Source organism: Trichoderma camerunense (assembly GCF_050948025.1).
Source record: "Trichoderma camerunense strain CBS 138272 chromosome Unknown V8C40scaffold_14, whole genome shotgun sequence".
In the NCBI taxonomy this organism is placed as follows: Eukaryota; Fungi; Ascomycota; class Sordariomycetes; order Hypocreales; family Hypocreaceae; genus Trichoderma; species Trichoderma camerunense.
In genome coordinates this window covers 518,291-541,688 of record NW_028145356.1, presented here as the reverse complement: position 1 = coordinate 541,688, position 23,398 = coordinate 518,291, and the positions used below count along the sequence as shown (strand labels likewise).

At 49.6% G+C, this 23,398-nt stretch overlaps 8 protein-coding genes across 8 annotated transcripts; 4 read left to right on the top strand and 4 right to left on the bottom strand.

Moving 5' to 3' along the window:
- Positions 1-401: 401 nt before the first annotated feature.
- V8C40DRAFT_251046 (frequency clock protein) lies at positions 402-3,667 on the top strand (the record flags this gene model as incomplete). The annotated part of the gene is made up of 1 exon (XM_083217111.1): positions 402-3,667. A coding segment is annotated over one exon (2,493 nt), but the record flags the coding sequence as incomplete, so codon positions are not given.
- Positions 3,668-4,306: 639 nt separating this feature from the next.
- Positions 4,307-6,543, top strand: V8C40DRAFT_251044 (Prenylcysteine lyase-domain-containing protein). The gene is made up of 4 exons (XM_083217110.1): positions 4,307-4,431; positions 4,562-5,091; positions 5,166-5,258; positions 5,323-6,543. Exons 1-4 carry the CDS (start codon positions 4,320-4,322, stop codon positions 6,265-6,267), a joined length of 1,680 nt encoding a protein of 559 aa, XP_083070878.1. The 5' UTR covers positions 4,307-4,319; the 3' UTR covers positions 6,268-6,543.
- A 1,176-nt stretch (positions 6,544-7,719) lies between these two features.
- V8C40DRAFT_251042 (beta-eliminating lyase) lies at positions 7,720-9,566 on the top strand. The gene has a single exon (XM_083217109.1). It carries the CDS (start codon positions 8,174-8,176, stop codon positions 9,260-9,262), a length of 1,089 nt encoding a protein of 362 aa, XP_083070877.1. The 5' UTR covers positions 7,720-8,173; the 3' UTR covers positions 9,263-9,566.
- Positions 9,567-10,672: 1,106 nt separating this feature from the next.
- Positions 10,673-11,711, bottom strand: V8C40DRAFT_281019 (aldo/keto reductase; the record flags this gene model as incomplete). The annotated part of the gene is made up of 1 exon (XM_083221512.1): positions 10,673-11,711. One exon carries the CDS (start codon positions 11,709-11,711, stop codon positions 10,776-10,778), a length of 936 nt encoding a protein of 311 aa, XP_083070876.1. The 3' UTR covers positions 10,673-10,775.
- Positions 11,712-16,020: 4,309 nt separating this feature from the next.
- On the bottom strand, positions 16,021-17,609 carry V8C40DRAFT_251041 (SMAD/FHA domain-containing protein). Its single transcript, XM_083217108.1, has 3 exons — positions 17,422-17,609; positions 16,434-17,367; positions 16,021-16,360 (listed from the first exon to the last, which is right to left on the bottom strand). Exons 1-2 carry the CDS (start codon positions 17,477-17,479, stop codon positions 16,523-16,525), a joined length of 903 nt encoding a protein of 300 aa, XP_083070875.1. The 5' UTR covers positions 17,480-17,609; the 3' UTR covers positions 16,021-16,360; positions 16,434-16,522.
- A 224-nt stretch (positions 17,610-17,833) lies between these two features.
- Positions 17,834-18,958, bottom strand: V8C40DRAFT_251037 (HAD-like domain-containing protein). Its single transcript, XM_083217107.1, has 2 exons — positions 18,576-18,958; positions 17,834-18,494 (listed from the first exon to the last, which is right to left on the bottom strand). Exons 1-2 carry the CDS (start codon positions 18,736-18,738, stop codon positions 17,923-17,925), a joined length of 735 nt encoding a protein of 244 aa, XP_083070874.1. The 5' UTR covers positions 18,739-18,958; the 3' UTR covers positions 17,834-17,922.
- On the top strand, positions 18,893-20,213 carry V8C40DRAFT_251036 (uncharacterized protein). The gene has a single exon (XM_083217106.1). It carries the CDS (start codon positions 19,143-19,145, stop codon positions 19,929-19,931), a length of 789 nt encoding a protein of 262 aa, XP_083070873.1. The 5' UTR covers positions 18,893-19,142; the 3' UTR covers positions 19,932-20,213.
- On the bottom strand, positions 20,082-21,698 carry V8C40DRAFT_58967 (uncharacterized protein). The gene is made up of 3 exons (XM_083223170.1): positions 21,104-21,698; positions 20,839-21,023; positions 20,082-20,777 (listed from the first exon to the last, which is right to left on the bottom strand). Exons 1-3 carry the CDS (start codon positions 21,400-21,402, stop codon positions 20,233-20,235), a joined length of 1,029 nt encoding a protein of 342 aa, XP_083070872.1. The 5' UTR covers positions 21,403-21,698; the 3' UTR covers positions 20,082-20,232.
- Positions 21,699-23,398: the final 1,700 nt, after the last annotated feature.

Sequence of the window (23,398 nt, the reverse complement as noted above, 5' to 3'; positions counted from 1 at the left end):
TTCGGACTGAAGAAGCTTCATCTGGCAACTAGAGAATGATTCATTATTAGAATCATCAAAAATATTTGCCAACATCTGGATGCTTCTTAACTGAATTACAATGCAGCCAGCAGAGGATAGACCTCACGAACCGCCCCTATCATCCACAGGCCACCCTCTCCCCCGACGATCTTCACCAGAAAACTCCATCACGTTGCGACACCACCAACTCGCTCACGATAACTCACTGTTGAAAGCAAACCGCGGCCCAGGTCCGCCCAATCAAGGCGATCAAGATGCATCTTCGCCTCGCCGAGCTTCATCGGGGGAGAGTCACGAAACTGGCCAGAGTGATGCCAAGAAATGGTTTAACCAGTCCAACCAGAATCCAACGGCTACCTTTGATAGCAATGCCATGGATGGTAAGTACCCATGCCGTAGATTGGTGAGCTAATGCATCAAATGTATGTACTCATGCCCAATACAGTTGACCCACCATTCTTCCAAAAAGAATCGGACTCCTCCAACGAAGACAAGCCGTATCAATTTCAACCAGCCTTGCCTCGACTCCAGTCCAAAGCCCGTAGCAGCAGTGCTGATGACTACCGAAGCGTCATCGACGATCTCACCGTGGAGATTCAAAAGTTGAAGGAAGAGTTGAAGCGCTACAGGCAGCACGGTCCTGATATGCTTCGGAAAGACAAACTGTTTGAGATCAAAATACATGGGTTGCCGAAGAGAAAAAAACGTGAACTAGAGGCCACACTCCGAGACTTCACAGCGAGTTTGGGAGACTCGCCCGATACCTCTTCGTCTCAGCGTAACAAAAAATCATCGAGGCATGCCACGCGCGATCGGATGTATGCTGGTTCGGGTTCAAAGTCTCAGTCGAAGCATGCTTCGTCGTCATCCGGATCCCATACACGACCTGTTGACTCTGCCTACGCGTCCATGTCGACTGGCGCTGGCTCGTCTGGGACCTCGCTGAATAGACCTCAAGGAGGCTCACGGTTCAAGACGAACGACCAGAAAGTAGAGAACTACTTGCGCGAGATCCCCGAGGGGCTGTATCCCCGTTTTGTCGCCATGACGGAAAAAGAAAAGAAGAAACTAGTGGTCCGGCGTCTTGAGCAAATATTCACGGGGAAAATCGGAGGCAAGCATGTTCGTCGGAACCAGCCTCTTCGACCACCTGCCATATCCACCATCCCACCGCCAGCACAGGCGATATCGGGCAATCCATCTCCCCAGCGGTCATCTCTGGTGCAGCAGCCAAAGCCAGGCCTAAAAGCCAATACCAGTAGTAACTCCAACCCTGCACCAGAACCTATGCGCGAAGCTCGAATTCTTCCCCAGGAACATCAATCCGGACATACGGGCAAAAAGAGCAGATCCCAAGACATGGGCTCAGCGTCCAACTCTAACGAAGATCAAACCGAATCAGGGGGCAATGGCAACAGCAGTGGCAACGGCAACGGCAACGGTTCAGGGACGAATACGTCGCCGCCTATGGCGCCGCCTCCCGAACAGCGACCCACGAGGCCCTTGGATCTCGATCCTGATCGTGTACAGATCCCGTCCGAGAATATGGAGTACATAAGGCATTTAGGCCTTGTCCCCCCAGAGCTACTCTCAAACCCTCCAGAACGGCCAAACGACGACGTTCATCCTGACGAGGAGGGCTGGGTGTATTTGAATCTCCTTTGCAACATGGCGCAGTTGCACATCATGAATGTCACTCCGGATTTTGTACGGAATGCCGTTGTAGACCTGAGCGCAAAGTTTCAGCTATCGCCAGATGGCCGAAAAATAAGATGGCGCGGTGGTACAGACGGCACCAAATTCAGTAGCGACAGTTCAGGCGACCATTCGCAGCGGAGTCCAGAAACGGATGACACGGACACAAAAGCCGACCATCACAAGAGACAGAAGACCGGTCACTCAACCGGCGATTCTGGGAGCTCAGGAAATAATTTATCCAAATTTGGACCACAAGTTTCGGCATCATCCGAGAGCTTCCACTACAAACCTCTGTTCCTTCATCAGCAGTCGCCCCAAGAGCAATCGTCGATGGAAGATGGCACGCTGTCGTCTTTCGGTCCTATCGAGGAGAGTAATGCAGACTCGCGGTGGGGCCAGAGCGGCTCTGGTGCTTCCAATCGTCGTAAACGTCGTCGCGATGGTGCCATCATCTACTATAGTGGTGCTCCCTTTTGTACCGACTTGTCTGGAGATCCAGGAGATATATCACCAACGACGTACATGCTATCGAGCGGTAGGGAGCGGTTGGATCCTCAGGTGCAGTTTGTCCGGCCGATACCCTATCGATCGGGATCAGGATCTTCGATGACCAGGCGGCCGTTGAGTGACGCTAATCTTGACCTTGGTTCCGTACCCAAATTGGATGTCAGCGACGTGGTTAGCGTGCCCGAGCTGGTAACCGACTCAGGAGATGAATCCAGCGATATTAGCATGGAATTCCCATGGAGTGATGCACAACAAATACTTGAAGTTCGGCCCCTTGAACCATGTGGTCTAGGTGGTGTGCTACCAGAGGATCACTTTATGGTGGTTGTTACGACAAGGCGATCGAAGCTTGATGCACATGTCGGTCAGAGAAGTGTGGGTCAGCCCATGTTGTCCGAAGAAACGACAGATCAGATTATCAACCGGCTTGCCACGATGTCAACTTCGTCGCCTCGCTTGTCTGTTCGTCGACTGCCGAAGATGAATGATTCGTCGAAAGTCAAGATTGAATACCTTTCGGGTCGCATCAAGCGCCTGAATCCAGTACCACTTCCTCCGCCTGCCATATTTTTCCCACCCTTTAGTGCAGAATCGTGGTCGGAGGACGATTTTGGATCCGATGGAGATGATGAATTCAATTCTTCAGAAGGGCTTATGAGCCGACGAGCAAACCCGCATGAGTCGGATGATTATCCCGACGGTGTAGACTTGAGCAGTGGCGATGAAGATGGAGAAGAGCCTGACGACGATATTGACATGACGAGGAATGAGGGGCGAGATAGCAGCTTGGATGACATTTCACCGCAGGGACTTGGTCGGGTCCCACTCGGATCACGGGGTAGCACCGAGGCAGTCCCAGGAACTATTCGTGGAAGAAGCAAAAGCGCTAGCGCCGAGGCTGTTCTCCGCGCAGGAGGCAGTTCTGCAGCCACTGCAGGAGGCATCGAGAGCGATTACAGCAGCAGCTCTAAGAAGAGCGGCTGAACACACATGTATTATGTGCGAAACAGCATCAGAGAGGAGTAGCATCTCCTATTGACACGACATATCACGACCATTCCCAACGATTTTACCAGCAATAGCAGCACTGGTCAAAGCAATACCAATTTGTGGTGGACGAGAACGGCAACAAGTGGACCGCTGATAAGATGTTGGATGCAAGCTGAGTTTTTATTTTGGTTTTTTATCTTTTTATCATTGCGCTTTTTTTTTCTTGGACAGCTATGGAATCTTTGGCGTTTACGGCTGGATGCTCGAAAGAAAAAAGTACGATTCCCCCACGAGCGCTATTGAATTATTTTATAGTGTATAGCTTCGATGCGGTACAGAGAGATTGTACAGATGCTTTTTCAATATCCCCTCAGCGAGGCCAAGATGTATTTAGATGTTAGATATCCTGTATGTTTATACTTATTTTAGCTATGAAGTACCTTGATCATTAGCCGCAGCGGAGAGTCTATGGTGCATATTATTTTCTACTCTGTGTAGAATTAAGGCTACGAAGTATGGTGAAATATCTTATCATAGCTAAGAAGTTTTGGGTCTGGATCTCGGCATATTTGAGCAGGGTCGTAGTTGGACCAGCCACTAATTTGCAGCCGTAGACCCCAGAAATCCTTCACCATTTACCTCCCCAGACTAGTCTCGGGCTATTAGCAAAGAGCTTCAAGTTGCTGGATGCTCGTCGAGAAATGTCTACGAACATGCAAACAAGCGCACTCAGAGGTGAGATGCACGTGATGTACGGAGTACAATCGCATCAACAATGGCAGCTTACATGGATGGTGTGGCTGTTGGTTGCTTTGTGGCTGGAGCAGCATCCCGAGTCGATAGGGAGTACCCCGTACTGCATCTCACGCCGTCTTTAGTGCGGCATACGCAATCAGACCATACGCCTGCAGGATGCACGGAGCCCTTTTTCTTTCATCATATCAAGCTGAGGCTATCGTGAGGGGCAGCCTGATTCATATAATACTGTCAACACGCCGCTCGGAAGGCTGGGAAAGCTGAATCTATTTCCTTCTTCTCTACAACTGCCTTGCCCTGCTTTGACCTTCTCACTGTGTTGAACTGGACCTTGTTTGTTGATCAAGATGCGGCTGCAATTGGGTTCGGCCTTTGCGGCCTGGCTCGCGCTCGGCGGGGAGGTAGTGGCCTCCAAAGAAGAGGTGAAATCAAACGGAGTTAGAAACATTGCAATTATTGGTAAGTTGGCATTGACTGAGGTTGATTTCTTTGCACACTGAGCCCCCTGGATTGAGAGTGGGGTTTGCACACGGAACGTCTATAAGAGAGATGGCACAACAGGCAGCCTGGAGCTAACCAGATGCCACAGGAGCTGGAGCTGCCGGATCTTCGGCTGCGTACCACCTGCGACAATATGCAGATGAAGCAGATGTCAAAGTCAACATCACCATCTTTGAGAAAACGGGACGGATTGGCGGCCGGACGCTGACCGTCAGCGCATTTGATGATCCGCTGCAGCCCATTGAGCTGGGCGCTTCGATTTTCGTGAGCGTCAATCACATCATGTACAATGGCACCAAGAATTTCAACCTGTCCATCGGCGCCAATTACCGCACTGCTAGTAGCCAGGACGATATTACTGCCATTTGGGACGGTGACAGTTTCGTCTACGAGACCACGGATGGCACGTCCTGGTGGTGGGATGCGGGCAAGCTCTGGTGGCGATACGGCATGAGCCCATACCGAGCTGTCAATCTGGTCAAGGAAGTGGTTGGCAAATTCCTCAAGTTGTATGAGCAGCCGTATTTCCCGTTTCGATCGCTGACGGCCAGGGCGTACGAGCTGGATCTGGTGAAGATTACAGCTATAACGGGGGAGCAATTTCTCGCCCAGCATAAGGTTCGAATTGGCAGATTCTTTAATTGCATCGTCATGAAGTAGACCGTGGTTTAAGCTGACGACTTCTGTTTTAGATTGATGAGACCTTTTCGAGGCACATTATTCAGGCGGCTACGAGGGTCAACTATGCCTCCAACCTGGCATATCTTCATGGACTGGAAGCCATGGTAAGCATCCACCAGAACAAGACTCATTGATTTGTCCTAGGATACTAACATACAACCCGCCTAGGTCTCGTTTGCCACAGATGGCGCCATGTCTGTGAATGGTGGTAACTGGCGGATTTTTGACCAAATGGTCAAGACCAGCGGTGCTGCGGTTTACCATGATACCGCCGTCTCTTCCATTAGCTTTGCCAAAGCCAAGACCTCATCTTCAGCCCCCAGATATGAGATTTCAACACGATCAGCCGAGGCCGATAGAGAAATTGTTGGTACAATATTCGATGATGTAATCATTGCCTCGCCTTGGCAGTTCAGCAACATTGAAGCTGGCGAGGGTGTTATCAAGCATCACATTGAGGAAATCCCTTACACCAAGCTCCACGTCACGCTATTTGCCTCTCCGTTTAAACTGCACCCAGACTTCTTCAAGCTCCCACCGGGATCCAAGGCCCCAAGCAACGTCTATACAACTCTTGCCGAGGGCGAGGAACCGAAAGAGGGCGCTGAAGGCGTTGGCAAGACAGGCTTCTACTCAGTCAGCACGCTCAGGACCGCAGTCAACCCAAAGACGAACAAGACCGAGTTTGTGTACAAGATATTTTCGCCCAAGCCCGTGACCCCGCAGTTTCTGTCGGATCTCCTTGGCGTTCAGGTGCCAGACACGTTTACGGCTCCGACGGAGGAGAACCGGGGCGGAGACAGTCAGAACAGCGGTGTGGACCCGATCTCATGGTATTACCCGCACTGGTTTTACTCCTACCCGATTGAGCTTCCAAGGGTGACATTCCAGGACCCTATCCTGGGCAGCGGGCTCTACTACACATCTGGCATTGAGAGCTTCATCTCAACAATGGAGACGAGTGCCCTGATGGGGATGAATGTGGCGAGGCTCATTGTGGATGATGCAGCGGGCATTTCTCGGGCCGCAGTTCCCGGTTCTGTGAGCGAGGAGGACTTGGGGATGCACGAGGTCAAGGTAGACTTGGTCGTTGAAGAGCCCGGTGAGCTGTAATTGGGGAGGGGGAATTGAAGAGACTGATTAGAGGGTAGAGGGGATAAATGATGGCGTTGGACGATTCTACATCGGCTTGAATGAGGTTGGATTTTATTGAGCAAGCGGCACATTCCTTGATAGTTTCTGCTATTTGATGGAGGAGGTTTGAAATGAGAATAATTCACTCCTTGTTTTTACGTTGTAAACACTGATCCATGGATACAACACAACTCATGCATTCCACCACAATTGTGCTCTAGTTAAGAGATGGCGTAATCACATAATGATATGCACCGTTCAAATACATCTAAAGCCGTCGAATACCGGCTAATGCACCTCATCTATTTACCCATCTCGCAATTCGCATATACTAATACGAAATGTTGGGGAAGGCTTCAAAACGCCAGAGGCGCGACGTGCATTAATGGTTCATATGCAGAGCAGGGTCAGTTTCGTTCGTGTCGATATCGGAGCCTGGTTCATATCCAGTTGCATGTTGTAAATCCCATGATCAGCAGGAAAAAAAAAAAAGGCGGAGAAGTCGCAGTTTGGTCTAGACAATGCCTTATGGAACGCCAAGCGTCAAAGCGAAAGCCCGGTAGATGCTGCTGCTTCCCCCTCGTTGTCCATTTTTAATATGCTTTTAACGGCAATTGAGTTTTTGGGCCTGCTTTTCATGATGTTTTACGTGTATTGTATGTCATTGTTGGGGTTTGCTGTTGTGGCTTGCATTTGATGAAACCCCCTCCTTGTTGATGCGTGTCATCGGATATGGGGGAAATAAAAGGCTATACGCTTTCGAGATCATGGTTAGAGTCTACTGTAATGGCGGTTATCTTGACTCCTCTCGTTGTGGTGGGAGGAGCATGCCATATGCCTCCCTGTATGACCGTATCTGTTGTAGTAGGTGGTGATATACGAAGCACTCGTACACCCAAATCGCCAAGTCTCCGAGTCTTGTCCGGCTCAAAAGGGGCCGAGAAGGGTCTTAGATAGCAACGGCTTGCTCTTAGCTTCGTGGTTCGCTGATTAGGGACTTTGCTTGTCAACGTGGGGCCGTTGAAGCGACGATACTGGCCGCTGCTAGTGTAGGTTCTTTTTTTTTTTTTCTCCTACAGAAATCCCCATCTTATCTCTGCCCATTTCTTCGGTTTGGTGAGGTGATGTGAGGGGCGATAGGGTGCTCCGACGCCTCCTCGTCCATTCTGTTTCTTCGTATCGTCGTTTCGTGCTTCAATTGATAAACTGAAACGGTATCACTGCCTCTGTATCATCTGCACGACCACCACAATTACGACGCAGAGCACAAGCAATTCCGCTTCACCAAACATAATCCCGGGATCCCGCGTCCGATAGTCGGGATGTCTTTTGGCGGCCGGCCTGCGTCGGCATGTGCCGGGTAAGCCACTAGTGGCGCCGGCTCCGGCGGAGACTCTCTCTAGCTTCGCGTCCAGAGCCCATTGAACAACTTTAGCACGAGTAATAGCAATGGCGAGGCAAAGACGTGGAACCCTTTGAATTTTTTTCTCCGGGGCGCAAGTCGGAGTTTCGTAATGAATTAATTCTGCAGTGTTTCCCTTGCATTGCCAGGGGAGCATATTTCCAATCATGACACCCGTCTGTTATCATTAGCTAATTGGCAGGGGAGAGGCTCCGTAGATGCCCCAGTTGCCCGGGCGTATGTACAAGTATCATTGGGTTCCATGCCTTGCTCTTGCTTGTGTTCCTTTCCTCTCTTTGTAAGACAGAGAGAAGCTACTCTCCACCTCTTCTTTCTTCCTTCGCCATAAGCTGCTAGTTGTTTACTTTCCTCTTCATCCAATATATCTATATCGTTCTTCGTTTAGATTTACAGATTCACCGTTTTAGACGCTTCCTTACGCAAACATACCTTAATCTTTCCAATTCCAGCACCACAATCACAATGCCTGCCTCTGGTCCCGCATCAGCCAAGACAAAGTACAGCTTCACCGACGACTACAGCGAGGGAGCCCATCCCGACGTCCTCAATGCCCTACTGCTGAGCAACAATACTCAAGAGGTTGGCTATGGCCGCGACACTTACAGCGAGACGGCCCGCGATCTGATCCGCCGCCACCTCGGCCGTGACGATGTTGGCATCTTCTTTGTGCCCAGCGGCACTTCGGCCAACGCAATCTCCATCGCCGCCTGTCTTCGACCCCATGAGGCCGTCATTGCCTGCAGCTCTGGACACATTGTGACCCGAGAGACGGGTGCCGTCGAGGCTAGCGGCCACAAAATCATCAATGTCGCTCCCGTGAACGGCAAGATGACTCCGGAAACCCTCACTAAGGCTCTCGACGACAACTGGCACTTCCCTCACATGGCAAAGCCCCGTCTCGTTTACATCTCCAACGCCACTGAGATTGGCACTATCTACAGCAAGGCTGAATTGACCGCCTTGAAGCGCATCTGTGAGGCCAATGGTCTCCTGCTTTTTGCCGACGGTGCTCGTATCGGCGCTGCCCTCACGTCCAGTATCAATGACCTGACCCTGCGAGATATGCTCGAGCTTACCGACATCTTCTGGATTGGAGGCACTAAAAACGGCGCTCTACTGGGCGAGGCCATCGTGGTCAAGGACACCAAGCTGGCTGAGGACTTTGAGTTCTTTGTCAAGCAGCGTGGTTCTCTGCTCGCCAAGGGTCGTATCATGGGTGTACAATTTGCGGAACTCTTCCGAGAGGACGACTGTCTCTACTTTAATCTCGCTCGACGAGCAAACCTGGCAGCTGAGAAGCTCTCCCGCTCCATTACTGGAGCTGGATATGAGCTCAACGCCAAAACGGAGACCAACCAGGTCTTTGCCGTACTGCCTCTTACTCTTGTCCAAGCTCTTCAGCAGGAATTCTCATTCTATGTATGGGAGAAGTATGGAGAGTTCGCGGTGGTAAGACTACTGACTACATGGGCTACCGACCTCTCTCAGCTGGAGAGGTTTAATCAGGTGGTACTCAGCTGGAAGCCAGACGCAGAGCAGAAGACACTTTAGGCATGTTTGACAAGTAGAGTATGGCGCAAACTTTCATCTTTTTTCTTCTGGGAAACGTTGGTGGGGTTGTAATGTTGGGCACTCGGATTGCAATTTCAGCGAGAATGTTGATGCACGGCTATGGCGTTAAGGGCTATTGGGTACATTGAATATAGAAAACTTGGATCAACAATAATGAATACACAGCGGCTGACGATTTTGAGCTTTTGATGCTTTATTACGTGTGCGAAGCTGACCACTGGGTTCTCCTGTGTCATTCCAACTAAGGCTGTGGAAAATTTGATAGAGATGTTTTGAAACACCCATCCAGCTGCCAGAATCAAATAGATATCCTCATCCTGTCATGGTATATTTATTAACAGGTGATATGGACGACATTAACATTAATCACGCTCAAGATCTCTCTCGTGAAATTGCTGGAGGCAATTATTCCTCTATTTCGATATCAGAAGAGTAATAAATAGCGAAGGCAACAATATGAAACAACTGCTATAGGTCTTGTCCCCTCCTCCGCATCCGTTGGCCCGAATCCCCGTAAAACACCCCAATCTACGGAGTAGTCTATCGTGGGATATGGGACAGGCGTGGGGAGGAAGAGGGAGATCTAACACGTGGCATACAGTCTCCTCCCCCAGTCGTTGGTCCCACGAGTAATGTTAGGTGATTATGGGAAACTTTACGAGTGAATCTAGGCTTCTTAGTTGACTAAATCTGCGATCGGTCATTTATTAATTTAAGGACCTTCTCCGTGAAGTATATGAAGCATACGTGATTTGCTTGTCTAAAATCTCATCTGAAGGAGTCGCAAGCAAGTATGCGAATATCGTGCCGCCGCCCAATGACTTCTCCACCTTTCTACTCGTACGGTGTTACCAAATCTGAGACATGCTGCAAAGAATTGTCGCAATTAATAGTGGGCTTTCATTGTCTTACTATCTCGAGATCGATCGGTCACAAAGATGAAGAGAAAGCCAATCACCAGAGGCCTTGCCAGCGATCGCAAGCATTTGGAACTCGTTGTTTGTCATTGTGTACATGCTAGACCCGCTCTACCCCTGGTTCTGGAACGCTAAAAGAAATAAATTGGGGTGCTGAAAGAACGTCACCATTTCAGCTAACAGTCGAGAGAGTGGAGAGACGCGACATGTGAAAATGTAGGAGCTGGGTAGCTCATTCAACCTGCACATATTGAGGCTCTGGGCGAAATAAATTGTGACAATAAGGGTAAACACATATATTTGTCTCTATTGGACTGCAAACGCTAAGTAGGAGTAACTAAAAGCAAAGAGTGAATTTCCCTTCTGGGCCACCGTGGCACCAGATCTATTCCTCTATAAACATTTATCCGTCTATTCACACCTTTTAGTGTTGATGGTTTGCGCCTCGCAACTCATCAAAAAGCATTTTTGAGGATGAGGTATCATGTCGTAGATTTAAATCCAGGTTAGAAAAGAAGAGGTTGAAGAAAAGGTACCTCTTGATGCAAGATGGATGTGAAATGTCGTATCTTCATTTAGTCGCTGGACTTGTGCATGCTGCCAGTGACATAATTTTCAGCTCCAAGAGTGTTGATGGTTTCAACATCTTCCTCTGATAGTTCAAAGTCAAAGCTTTCGAGGTTGCTCTGAATTCGAGAGGGAGTCAAACTCTTTGGTAGCACAACGTTTCCGCGAGAAGCATTCCAGTTAAGGAGGACCTGGGCGGGAGTCTTGCCGTATTTCTTGGCAATTGCATTGATAACGGGGTCTTCGAGCTTGTTTCCCCGAGCCAGCGGAGAGTAAGCTTCAATCATAATGCCATGCTTGTTGCAGAGCTCGACGAGAGCTTCGCGCTGGCAGAATGGGTGGACCTCGACCTGGTTGACGGCGGGAATCACACGAGCATTCTCGAGCAAGTTCTCGATATGAGCGGCGCCAAAGTTGGAAACACCAATAGACTTGACCTTGCCTAGTCTCTGAGCCGTCTCCAGAGCGCGCCAGCTCTCTAGACGTTTCTCCTCATCTTCAGCGGGAGAGTGAATAAGATATAGATCCAAATACTCGAGGCCCATCTTGTCAAGAGAAGAGCAGAGTGCGTTGAAAGTGGCTTCGTAGCCGTGGTCGGAGTCCCAGAGTTTGGAGCACACAAAGATTTCCTCACGAGGTGTGCCAGTCTTCTTCATCCAGCGGCGGATGGCCCGGCCACAAGCTTCCTCGTTGGCATATCGAGCAGCAGAGTCAATGTGACGGTATCCAGCATCAAGAGCGGCCGTGATGGCGTCTTCAGTTTCTTGGCCATTTGGAGCCTTGTAAACACCAAGGGCAACCTGAGGTATCATATTGCCATCGTTGAGGGGGATTGAAGCAACTGATGATACAGAGCTGCTGTGAGACCGGGTCTGGACGATGGCTTTCTTGAGGCTGGAGCGACGCTCAGGGGAAGTCTCGGGGGTGATTGCAGAGGGAGCCATTGTGAATAAGGTTTAAGTTGACTAAAGGGAGAATGTTTAATGAGAGATCTCACAGAAAGCTTATCGTGTAAGCTTGGAGAATGGCTGATGTTGAGAATGGAGAATCAAGGTGGATTTGTGGAGGATTCATCAGCTCTTTAAATACTTGAGAAGCTGAGAATCATCTTGCTCCTTTCTTGTTGTACGTTGAACGCACACCTCTTCAGCTTACTCCGGCCGAAAGACGCAGACTCGCTTGTTGCTGGCCATCTAGCATTCTGTGAGCCCATCGGCGGCTTGGCAGCTCAGCAAGTACATGCGGTACATCTTCCTCTCCTGTCGATGCCAACACCGCCTCCGTCATTTCAAGACGGCTGTGGAGTTCAACATCCCCTGAAGAACGCCGTTTGCGAGTCGGTCCATTTGGAAGCTGAGCGGCGCCAAGATTCTCTGGAGGCATGTAACACGAGTAGATAGGTGGAGAGGACGCGATAACATAAACTGCGGCATTTTATCAGGTCTCCAGTGTTTTATTATCGTGTCTCCAGTAACTGTATAGAGGACGATATGATAGCCTCGTGGAATGGACGAGTTCCGAAGCGTTATGACGAAGGCTGTGGAGGCTGCGATGGATATATATATGGGTCGTGATGGACCGAAGGTGGCAGGCTGATCCATCTACAGGTACGAGAATCCTTGTTGAGAGATTCTCAGATTCCATCGCTCGCATGGGAAATAACATTCTATGTTGCTAGGTTTCCACTTGATGTCTATTAAATCGCGCCCTAACTGTGCTGCCCACGGGGATTTTTCTGCTTACAGCCAGAAGCACAAGCCAAAACAGCCACCGGGATAGCATCAAACTTTTCCGTCTCTCATCCACATCAAGTGGAGCTTGATCATTGGCTTCGATAGAATTGTTTCAGCTTTTTCGGTATTTGAACCCCGAGGTGAGGCGAATTTGAGGATTCTTTTGTGATGAAAGTACATGTTGGCTTCCAGGGGACAAAATCCATGTCTTTCGCTCAAAATGGTGGCCTGGTAACATGTTGGAAGATTTGCAGAGATATTATCTCGTCTTGCCTCTTTTCCCATCAACTACTGGTTTCTTTCTTTTTTGCTTTAGTGTCTTATCAAGATCGGAACGAAAGATTCCCCGAACGACTGCTGCAATATTAAGAGAATGAGCCGCAGGCCAAAAGACGAAGCAGGAGTAGAGGTACAGCGCGAGTTACAAGTAACCTGACAGGCGGAATAAGGATGCCAAGATACATGTACAGTATACCTCACAAATCCACAGCTCACAGCATATTCACCGCTGAGATGAAGTGATCGACAGTACCAGCTTCAACGTCAACTGTGGACGAAGTGTGCATGGCAAGTACTACGTACATACACACATGTAGAGGGCCCACCAGCAACGTAGCAGCCAGACCTTCCCACCGTTTATAATCGCAGGGATCGGCAGCTGAAAGCTTCCGCCCAACCTCTGCGCGCGCAAGGGGGCATGTACGAGTGCATACAGTACAACAAGGGGGAAGTGACAGAAATGCGGCGATTGCGCTAACCGAGAGCTGGGCGCCGGTGGCTGCCGTGCCGCTTCGGTTGAGCCAAGCCGGAGACAGGCGCCGAAGCCACGGGCCTCAAGGGTGCCAGCCCCTGATACCTTGTTTAAGCCACTTGGGAAGATATGAAAGACAGCTGCCAAGCAACACGTCGTTGCTTTGTGCTTGTATCTTTCTCTACTCATATTTTCTTTCTCGTTAAGCGTTTATCGCGACCAATTTCATAATGTAGACAATGATCTAGCTCTTACGGATCTTGAGTAACAGATAATTTGAGTCAAGGCCGCACACCGTGCTCCATACAGCTTCGTGAACGAGTACGTACAGCATCTGCTAGTGTGTCAATGTGTCTCCATTCCACCTCCCGCCATCACATTAGCAGTCTTCTTTAGCAGATAACAAGTCGTCAAATGGGATCCTCTCGCCGAAGATGGATCTCCTTCTGACGTCATTTTACCGACAGATGTCACAGACCCCGGCCCTAGAATATCCATTTTCAAAGTTGCCCATGAAACGGGGCTGACCGCTGAATCTGTCTGATTCGGATTGGTTAGTTCAGTCTCCTAATTGAATGGATCCGAATCTCCGACACGATGAGGGTGGTACGAGTTTGTGTATACATGATAGGCCTCCAATGTATAGCTGAGGTAGAAGCACATGCAATATTCCCTGCCTGTCCTTTGCAGCTGGTCCCCTGATGATTTCGGGTAGCTTCTTCAACGATCGCTGCGTCATATTGCAGGTCCCCTTGTCTCTGATAATACAGCGCCTATTAGTGTTGTACATGTACCTAATACCGCCTGTGTAAGATATAGAACTCACGCTAGGCACTGGAGATCTGATATGTTAGTATTGAGATCGGTGGCATCCAGTGGGCCGAGTACACATTTTTGCTGCAAATTTTCACCTCTTCTTACCCACCGCCCTCCACGATTTTCTAAATGAAGACCGTTAAAAGATATTGTCTCTTCAGTGGACTCTGCGATTCCACCCCCAGATTCATATCCCCAGATCAGCATGTCGATGAGACCAATTTTTCACAATACCCGGGGTAATTGTTATTCTACACAACCGCTGCTGGTGAGGCCATCACAGGTATCATAGGTGTTCGAATGAAAAGATCAGCGGGTTCAAAGATACCGCCATAGATCAGCCGTAATCACTCGGGCACTTTGAGAAAAATTTCCCTCTCCCCTGTTCACTCCAATGCCCGTGTGTGTACGTACCACGTACATACTGTACTACTAGGTAGGTAGTACTCGCTGTTTATACCGCCGCCAGGCTGATCTTCTGAATCAAATGGGAACAAGATCTACAATATTCGCCGGGCTTGTGTCCGCCGTCACTTTCTGTGTGCCTTGGCAATCTCATATTTGACGACGTACGAGTACGGAGTACATAACAGGTATGGCGCCGGCTCCTGGTACTTCTTTCTGCCTGACAAGACAAGTGCAGGGGTTGGATTCAGATGGAGACGGAGATGTGTGATTTTCTGCTTGAATGTCGCGACTTCATGATGGTGCCACGAGATAAGCAGGATGCCTGCCTGCCAAGGTTCGTATTAGGTACATGGAGGGCTAGTCGATGGTCCTCATTCTAGGTGTAGTTTATGCCGTCCAGAAGTCTCCAATACCTCTAGGTACAAACCTGGTGAGGGTGCAGAAAGGAAAGAAGAGGTGTCATCGCCTACTGTGCTGAGTCGTTCCTTCCTCTCAGACACGAGAGGGGCATGCGCGCGTTGATAACAAGCTAGGCTTCACGTAGAGACGTAATAGATGCCACTGAATTTTTACAAATACCACATCTCTGAATAATCTGACCTACGCAGAATGTGATGTATGCATATCTTCGACATGCTTGCACCGTTACAACAGCGGGAGAAAAAAAACACCCTCCGCATCGGGTGGATAGATATGGCGAGATTTGCTGCTTCACTCCTCTGTATATTGTGGAACTATTGCCGCTAGTCTTCCAACAAGTAAATGTCCGGCTACATTCGGTGACCGTGCTTGCCGCCATCTTGATGAATCCGACGGATCAATACTTATCTTGACCAAGCGGAGAATAAGAGCAGACGCACGGCATTTACGATCCGAGTGCGTGTAGCACAAGAACAAAGAGGACTACATAAGCAAATAAGGCATAAGTCCCTTCGTTCTATTGCAGGACTATCTTAGAAAGCCACGTTTCACAATGACTTGGTCTTGTCAATCTTGGGTTATGGATCATCCCTTGGGTAAGGAAATATTGGGACGAGTAGGGTAGATGTTTCTCAACCAGTTGATCCTTAGTAATGTCTGCTTATGTTACAAACACGAGTTGATGATCAGAGTAATATCTCGGTCAATATGGCTCTCTACAAAGAGCTCTCCTCTCATCGGCAAATACAGCTTTTCAACCGAGGTCACGCCGCCAGCGTCCCCTCTCTTCAGCTCTGTTTCCCTGCCGCCGTGATATCAGACGGGCCCGTATGCCTTGTTGGTGAACTGTGGTATTAGATGCAAGTTCTTTGAAGAAGCGACGTGAGTGATGAAAGATATATAGAAATGGGGAAATCCAATAACGATTTTATCGAGTACGCGTCCAATGACACTTGAGTAGATGATACCACAGTGGGTTGCTTGATTCCTTACATCGTTGCACACGAACAGTTGATGCTCATGGAATGATAGTATTAACTCTGAAAGGATGTGTATCGTACTGAAATCAGGTTCGAGATTCACAGGTTGATATTGACGAAACGTAGAGATGGAGGGAAAAGAGAGTGCGTGAAAGTTTGCTTAATCGTGTGATATATCTGAATCCTATAGCTAATGTCGTGGAACAACGGCTTGGCCACGACGATTCAACAACTTAATTCTACTCTTCCAATTACAGATAGGGTTGATGAACAAAATATGTCCAGGGATGAATCCTTGGTGACTTTGATCGAAGATTGACTTCGTTTCCATACACCGATCCCGTCTAACGCGACGCCTTCTAAGCATCGAAAACGATCCTATTCAACGCGGAAATCGTCACATGGCTTTTTTGAGGCTCGCCTAGCGTCGGTGCGATCTTCTCCGGTCGCTTTGATGAATCCGACGATGGTCCTCTCTAGAAGTACTAGTTATACGTTGCAGATTAGCAATATACTCATTTGCAAAGATTTCTGAAACGGGTGCCCGATGAAGCCTACCTCTGCGGGTTCCTTCTTCTCGTATATACGCGAATGCCACGCGTAGCAGATTTAAATCGTCTCCTAGTATCCCAGCTCAGAGGTGTTCCCTAGTCCTTTGGAGCTAGCATGACGACATATTCCCGTGTGCTGTGTCCAAACAAGATCATATCTTTGTCTCGAAGTTCGAGATACCTACTATCAGGCACTTTCCCGTCATTTAGGATAGTCCCATTGGCGCTCTCCAGATCGATCAAATAAGGCTTCACCTTGCCAATCTTATCGCCAAACTCGTTTCTTTTCTCGGTGTAGCGGAACTGTATCACGGCATGTTGTTTGCTAATGCTCGGATGTTCCGCGGCGATGTCAACAACGGCCATTTCCCTCCCGACCAGCCAGCAACTCCTCGCGCTGAGCTCGATGGTATCAATAATGTCACCGCCCTTGAACACAAAGAGCTTCCATTGGTCGCGTGGGGGTGGCTTTCGCGCCTCTGCCGGCTCGTGGTACTTGAGTACGATTGAGCTGCCGTCCGCCTGAGCAACTGAGTTGGACATTGCAGCTAGCCGGCCAGTAGTTCCTATATTTGGCTTCTCTTTCGGCTTTTCAGGATCTCCGCCTTCCTGCGTGGTGACTGCAAAGGAGGCTTCTTGTGATGGTAGCGGTCCCGATCTCCTCACGGGGCTCTCTCGACGACGAGCCAACGCGCGACTGTCACGCTCAGAATCTTCATCTCTCGATCGATGTCGGCGTGAGCGCCGATGGCTATCTAGCTCGCCAGGTGAACGTCTGTGCCGTCGATCGCGGTCGCTACTACGGTCTCTATGTCGATGTCTCCTGTCTCGGTCCCCATCACGGCTGCGTTGCCGCCGAGACGATTCTTCGGGCGTTTGCGACCGTCGTCGATCGCGATCTCTACGTCTTTCTCGGCCCTCGTCTCGGTCACGGCGGGATGCTTGTTGTTGATGTTAGCATCTGCAGTTCTTTGCATGCCTAGGAGCATCCTCACAATCGTCGTTCCTGTCTCGGTGTCGACGAGAAGAGCTGTATTCCTCCTTTGACGCCATGGCTGGGCGCAATGGATCGAAATAAGATCGGTGATATGCAGTAATTCAAGTAGGAGTTAAAGGAGAGGCTGCTAAGTAGGTCGAATGAAGATGAATAGCGATCGTAATCTAGCAAGGTGCAAGAAGGAGGTTGTTGAAAATGCGTCGCGTATCGATAGCAGATGCAGTTGCAGGGGGATGTCGCTGTAAGCCGGCGCAAGCCCTGTGGAGCCTCAGGATACATGAGCTTCAACAGCATGCCTTACTTTAGGGAGGAGCAGCCCTGCCATCAGCTCCCCTTTAAATCATCAAATTACAACCTTGGAAGCACTTAGGCACTGAAAAAATACAGAGATACCCGTAGATTCAAAATAAGGCAGCGAAGCTAACAGATCAAAGGCAAGGTAGTGATTCTGAAAGAGCTCAAATACGACTAGCTATTGATACATCAACTCAACTATTAATTAACCTTGGATATCAGTCTCAATAATCTTTTTAACAGCTTCATCCACGCCCTTGACAATCACAGTCGGATTCAATCCAACCGCACCACCCAAACCATCGATCCAGCCCAGATTGGGATTCCGGTTGACCCACGCACTCCTCCAGCCCGCTGCCCTCGCACCAACAGCGTCAAAAGGATTCGAAGATACCAGCCATAAATTGCCTGGTTTCGATTCTAGATTCACGACCTTGGCAAAGTGCTCATACGTCCGTCGATCAGGCTTGAACGCTCTAAGAGGGTCAACGCTGACAATCCGCGACGTTGGCAAGACAGAGCTGGACCTGGCTAGCGACGGCGAAGTGCTCAGCGACGAAGCGATCATTGATTCAGTGCCATTGGAAAAGACGTATGCCTCCACAGTAGGGGTCTTTGAGATGAGGTTGAGCGCTGCTTCGACCTCGGGGAATGCATCTAGACCGTTGTATGCACTCATGATCATCTCTTCTTGCTCCGGTGACAGCTTCTCGCCGACCTCTGCAGTAGCATGCCTGAATGACCATCGAGTCAATTCGCTAAACGACTGATACATGCCTTGAAACACCATCATCAATATTCATCAGCAAATAATGACCTCGTACCTGTTTGCAGCGAATCTCTCGGAGTAAGACTCACCCATGCTGTTTATCCGCCATGTGTACTCCAACTGATACCGCCGCGCTTGCGTCGCAATTGTCTTGGCTTTTTCATCTCCAAACAGGCCAGCCAATGCCTTGACAATCGAGTCCGTGGATAGTATAGTCCCATAGAGGTCAAATGCGATGATGGTTGGAGCCATGGCTTCAGCTGTCGGGGTAATATGCAACTAGTAGATGAATGCCGATGAGTCAGGCGGCAACGGATCTAGTACGCAGGGGCTGCAAAGATTCGACAATGGATGCAATTGGCGAGAACAACAAGAATTGTAGAATGAGAATTCGCGACAGGATTCTGTAAGATTCCATCACATATGCCACTGCGTATGAGGGCGGTCTTTATGATGTTATATAAACTCTGTACCCCACGATTGCACCCCATCATCTGCAGAACAATTATCCGCAGTCCCAAACCGGCAATCGCTGATTCCCCAATCTATATGGTGACCATCCAATCACGTCAGTATCTTGTAAACCACCAGCGCTTTTGCATAACCGAATTGCCGATCGATCCGACGACTGAGGAATCAATCTGAACAAAGCGACCATGTCAGACGAGGACAGCCTCAACTACCCGCTCTTCCGTGATTGTCTCTCAGCCACGATTCTCCAGCCCGTCCCCGCGCCGGAGCCGAAACGCAGGCGGCGAGCCAAGGCGGGGCGCACATCACCAACCCCGACTCCGGCCCCGGGTCCGGACCAGGATGCCGAAGAGCTCGCCGACTTCATTGATTACCTGGCCGATGGAATCTTTCAGAATCTTCCGCAGGATCTACAGGAGCTAGACTACCGCTCGTGGAGGGAATCTGAGGCACTACAGGCACAGTATTCCTTGCCATTGACACCAGACAGCCTGTCGAAGCTTGACTTGCCATCCTCCATCTGCGAGACTCTTATCACATACAGTCTCATAGCTCCGGACCCGACTCAACCTTCGCATCTCCCGCCCACACTCGAAGCATTCCTGCTTCCCATCCTGACCGGATACCTCACCCCTCTTATTGAACCACCGCCAGCCACAGTATCCACTCGCACAGACGCCTGTGAGCTTTGCGAGCGATCTTGGATCCCTCTGTCGTATCACCACCTCATTCCTCGATTTGTGCATGACAAAGCTGTAAAGCGCGGATGGCACCGCAAGGAAGATCTGCAAAACGTGGCATGGCTTTGTGGTGCGTGCCATAGGTTTGTGCACCGGTTCAAGAATCATGAGGATCTAGCGAGGTACTATTATACAGTGGAGCTTTTGCTGGAGGAAGAAGAAGTTAGAAAGTTTGCAGAGTGGGTTGGGAGGTTGCGCTGGAAGGGCGGTAAGACGAGAAGTAAGAGGTATTAGACGTGGCGGAGGAAGATGTGCCTTTGAAGGGTTCCGTGGCCTGCATCTATCCTGACTCCGAGGCAAGAGTAGGATGGGCTTTTGATATGTGCGAGCGTTATTTTCACTGATAGCTCTCTTCTTTTAACTGACATTTGTCGAGCATTCAAGATGCAGCATCTTGGTTCGTATAACGTGCGAGCGAGAGAATAGAATAGTGTCGCTCATATGAGATTCGTGATCGGGATGTAGAGAAGACATATGCTAGTCGTATTTTTAAATCATTAAATTCGAACCCTCCTTTTTTTCCCCTTATTTTGTCCTAACTTGAATGCTGCGACGTATGGTCTCGCTCGTCAGGCAGTTTAATGTAGTCGCCGCTTTTTCTGTACTCAGATACGATCACCTCCTTTGTCTGTATAATACCTCCAGTCGGTTTGCGCTTCGGGCCTCCGCTACTAGAAAACGTACTGCCGCCTATAGTTTCCATAGCAATTCGATCATCGGCCTTATCACTATCACCCTGCGCTTGTTCACGAGGGGTGGATTTTTCTCGCCGCCTCTTATTCCAGAATGAGTAAATTGTCGGCGCATTGACGACAATAGCAGCTGTCAGGAGCTCGGTGCTAGCCCAGGTCGTACGGTTGACTTGGCTATATGGATGCGAAGAGTTGATTGGTAGTCGGATGATGGTAATAGCGATGATGAATATACCAAGTGTGAACAGTGCAAACAATTGGGCTTTTCGACCCAGGGGCGCCTTGAGTTTGAGGATAACCGGGATCGGGAGGACGATGAGCATAAAGTCTGTTATGATATTGAGAACACCAAGCACAATAAGCTGCATCTGAGCTTGCGCACACGGGCCTGTATCAATGGTTAGACGAAGTACAGGAGCCTGATCATGGATAATAGGCCTCGTCCATACCTGGGTCAGGAAGAACCTGCCAGTAGAGGTGAAAGGGCTTGCACTCGCTGAAAGTAAAGACCTGAACAATCGTATAGGTAACGAAGAAGACAGAAAGATAGGATGAAAGAATCCATTTCTCATACGGTAAGTCGTGAATAAGTCGTCGATAGAGATCCAACAGCACAAGCTTCTGCAACCAAAGACTGCGTTTGACCTCAATTGTTAATCCCCTTGAATCACACGCTAGATCTGGTAAAGGGGAGACTCCATGGAGCACACTGACTAGGAATTATAAAATACGCGATTAGCGATGGACAACTTGCTGCCGATCTCCCGCTGATAGATCTCCTTGGAGGTAAAGTGATGGTCCTGACGCTGGGCAGCAGTCATGTTATTCGTGCCCCAAGTCAAGACAACATGAATCATTCCAAGTCTGATCAGAGCGCACGCGGCAGCGGCCATGGTAAGACGATCGCCTAGGTTGAAGTCTTGCCCAGCGTTTTTCCTCCCCCAAAGCCTAACCCCCATGATGAGGAGTGCCAGGCAGCTGAACAGCCAGTGGATAAGAAGTGTGGGATCCATGACGAGGCTGGCGTCGCTGCAAGCATCCTATTTCATCGACCAGCGATCACAATGATGCTTTGAGATGCAGCTTCTGAAAATGAGAAATTACAATACTGAAAAGATTCAGGTGGGTGAACCTGCCATGCAAAGAAGTTGAGTACACGTCCATCAGTTGATCATCAGCCGGGAGCGGGCTGCGGCACATTAAAAGAGTGGAGTGTCTGGCGATCAACAAGGACTCCTCGAGCATAAGAGGAGAAATTGCCTTTTCAAAGGATGATACCCTTCATACTAGCATCGGCAGCTGAGGTTACAGTCCTGCAAGGATCTTGTGCGTTTGAAGCGAGGTTATGGAGTATAATCATACTGATATCGCCACAAAGGGGATGGCCCTTGAACCTTGAAATCACGTAACTGCAACCGGGGGGAGAGGCGTATTTGGCAGCTGAGCAAAACTCTTCCCGCTAGGGGTGCGGCGTCAAAAATACGCTGCGTGGAGATAAATTCCCCCGTATAAGTGGCCTCGGAAGACTGGCATCAGCTTCCCCGCGATACCCGGGCCCTAAGAGAAACTATCTCAACTAGCCAACAACTCTAAGCATAAAAGAGTTCTACCAACCTAAGACGGGCCGTAGCCGTCCGTGATGGGTCGACACAGTGTGTTTTGAAGCGTAGCCTCCATACTGGCTTTCCCAACTTGACAAGGCATGTAGTCGATGTTCATGACGATATTTTGACCTATGCCAAGCCGAGTCAGTCAATTCAATGCAAGTCATGATACGTTAGTCAGCATGAAATGTTTCGAATATACAAACAGACTGGGCGTAAATTGATTCATGTTATTATGGTATATGGAGCAGGCAGGGTAAGCATTTATGTGCGCATGCCGTATAGGAGAGGGCTAGCACTAGCACTACAACCGTAGCACCACAGCTCGGCTTTTCAAAATGAACCGGCCCCATGTCTCGTGTTAGCTGCGAGGAAACGGAAATGCAGGTTTCAGGGATAAAATCAGCTGCGCGGAAGATTTCTCGGCGAACAAGGTGCCTGCATTCGGGAATCAAGAAGATTCTGTGGGTGTTGGCTTCCAGGATCTTTGCGCAATGCATTGATCACCAATCGATTCTAATTTTGTAACAAGGAGAGGAGCGCATGTCCTACTGTAGCAGTAATAGAGGCGGTACTTGGTCTGTATTCGCACATTAGCAGCAGCTACAGCTTCGTACGAGTACAAGGCGATAGAGCATAGTACGAGGACAGTACTAACGTACGAAATAGTATAAGATGAACGCACTAAATAGGCGCGCTATTACCTAGGCAGTAAGAAGCCCGACTACACGAACTATCTCTTCGAGATTTCCGCGGCATTGTAAAGTCGGTGTCGCAATGTAAGCCCCGGATCCTCATCCCGGCACTTGGCTTGACCTGGTTTGGGGATGGCTACAGTGGCTGTTTCATGGTTACACAATCCATCATTGAAACTGGAGCAATCAATATGACCTAACAATGCGAGGAGTTACCATCTTGGTATAGTATGAGTTATCGATAGCTACTAACTATTGCATCGGGGAACTATCGCAAATGCCTTCCCTCGACGTTGCGACGGAATGCCGGCACTGAAGCTGTTACGGTCAAGGCCGGACGCATTTGTGGGGGCATGGAGCTGAATCTTCCACCAACAGCTCTGTCACCATCGCCGCTTTGGGAAGACAAGGCAGGCCCACGGGGAGAGCCTGCTCAGCTTCGAGACCGCCATGCTCGTCGTACAGTAGACCTAGAAGGCCCCGGTCAAGGAAAGAGAGCAAGCCATGTCCCCGTCAAGAGAGGTCCAGCTCTCCTTCCCGCTCCCTTCTGTTCACCTCGGCCTTGGCTAGACGGATTCGCTTGCTTCCTTCCTTCTTCTGCACGGCTGCCGCCACCGTCTCCTTGTAGGTTTCTAGGCCGCCACACTCGCCTTTCCCACGTGGAATTCCCGCTCAATTGCAACCCTCACGGCAGCAACAGAAGCACCGAG

Coding starts and splice junctions, on each gene's coding strand:
- V8C40DRAFT_251044 (XM_083217110.1), top strand. CDS start 4,320: ATGCGGCTGCAATTGGGTTCGGCCTTTGCGGCCTGGCTCGCGCTCGGC. Junction 5,092..5,165: donor AATTTCTCGCCCAGCATAAG/GTTCGAATTGGC, acceptor CTTCTGTTTTAG/ATTGATGAGACCTTTTCGAG. Junction 5,259..5,322: donor TTCATGGACTGGAAGCCATG/GTAAGCATCCAC, acceptor CAACCCGCCTAG/GTCTCGTTTGCCACAGATGG.
- V8C40DRAFT_251036 (XM_083217106.1), top strand. CDS start 19,143: ATGTCAGACGAGGACAGCCTCAACTACCCGCTCTTCCGTGATTGTCTC.
- V8C40DRAFT_251042 (XM_083217109.1), top strand. CDS start 8,174: ATGCCTGCCTCTGGTCCCGCATCAGCCAAGACAAAGTACAGCTTCACC.
- V8C40DRAFT_251037 (XM_083217107.1), bottom strand. CDS start 18,738: ATGGCTCCAACCATCATCGCATTTGACCTCTATGGGACTATACTATCC. Junction 18,495..18,575: donor ATGGCGGATAAACAGCATGG/GTGAGTCTTACT, acceptor TGGTGTTTCAAG/GCATGTATCAGTCGTTTAGC.
- V8C40DRAFT_58967 (XM_083223170.1), bottom strand. CDS start 21,402: ATGGATCCCACACTTCTTATCCACTGGCTGTTCAGCTGCCTGGCACTC. Junction 21,024..21,103: donor CGCGTATTTTATAATTCCTA/GTCAGTGTGCTC, acceptor GGTCAAACGCAG/TCTTTGGTTGCAGAAGCTTG. Junction 20,778..20,838: donor GCAGGTTCTTCCTGACCCAG/GTATGGACGAGG, acceptor CCATTGATACAG/GCCCGTGTGCGCAAGCTCAG.
- V8C40DRAFT_251041 (XM_083217108.1), bottom strand. CDS start 17,479: ATGGCGTCAAAGGAGGAATACAGCTCTTCTCGTCGACACCGAGACAGG. Junction 17,368..17,421: donor CCGAGACAGGAACGACGATT/GTGAGGATGCTC, acceptor ATCAACAACAAG/CATCCCGCCGTGACCGAGAC.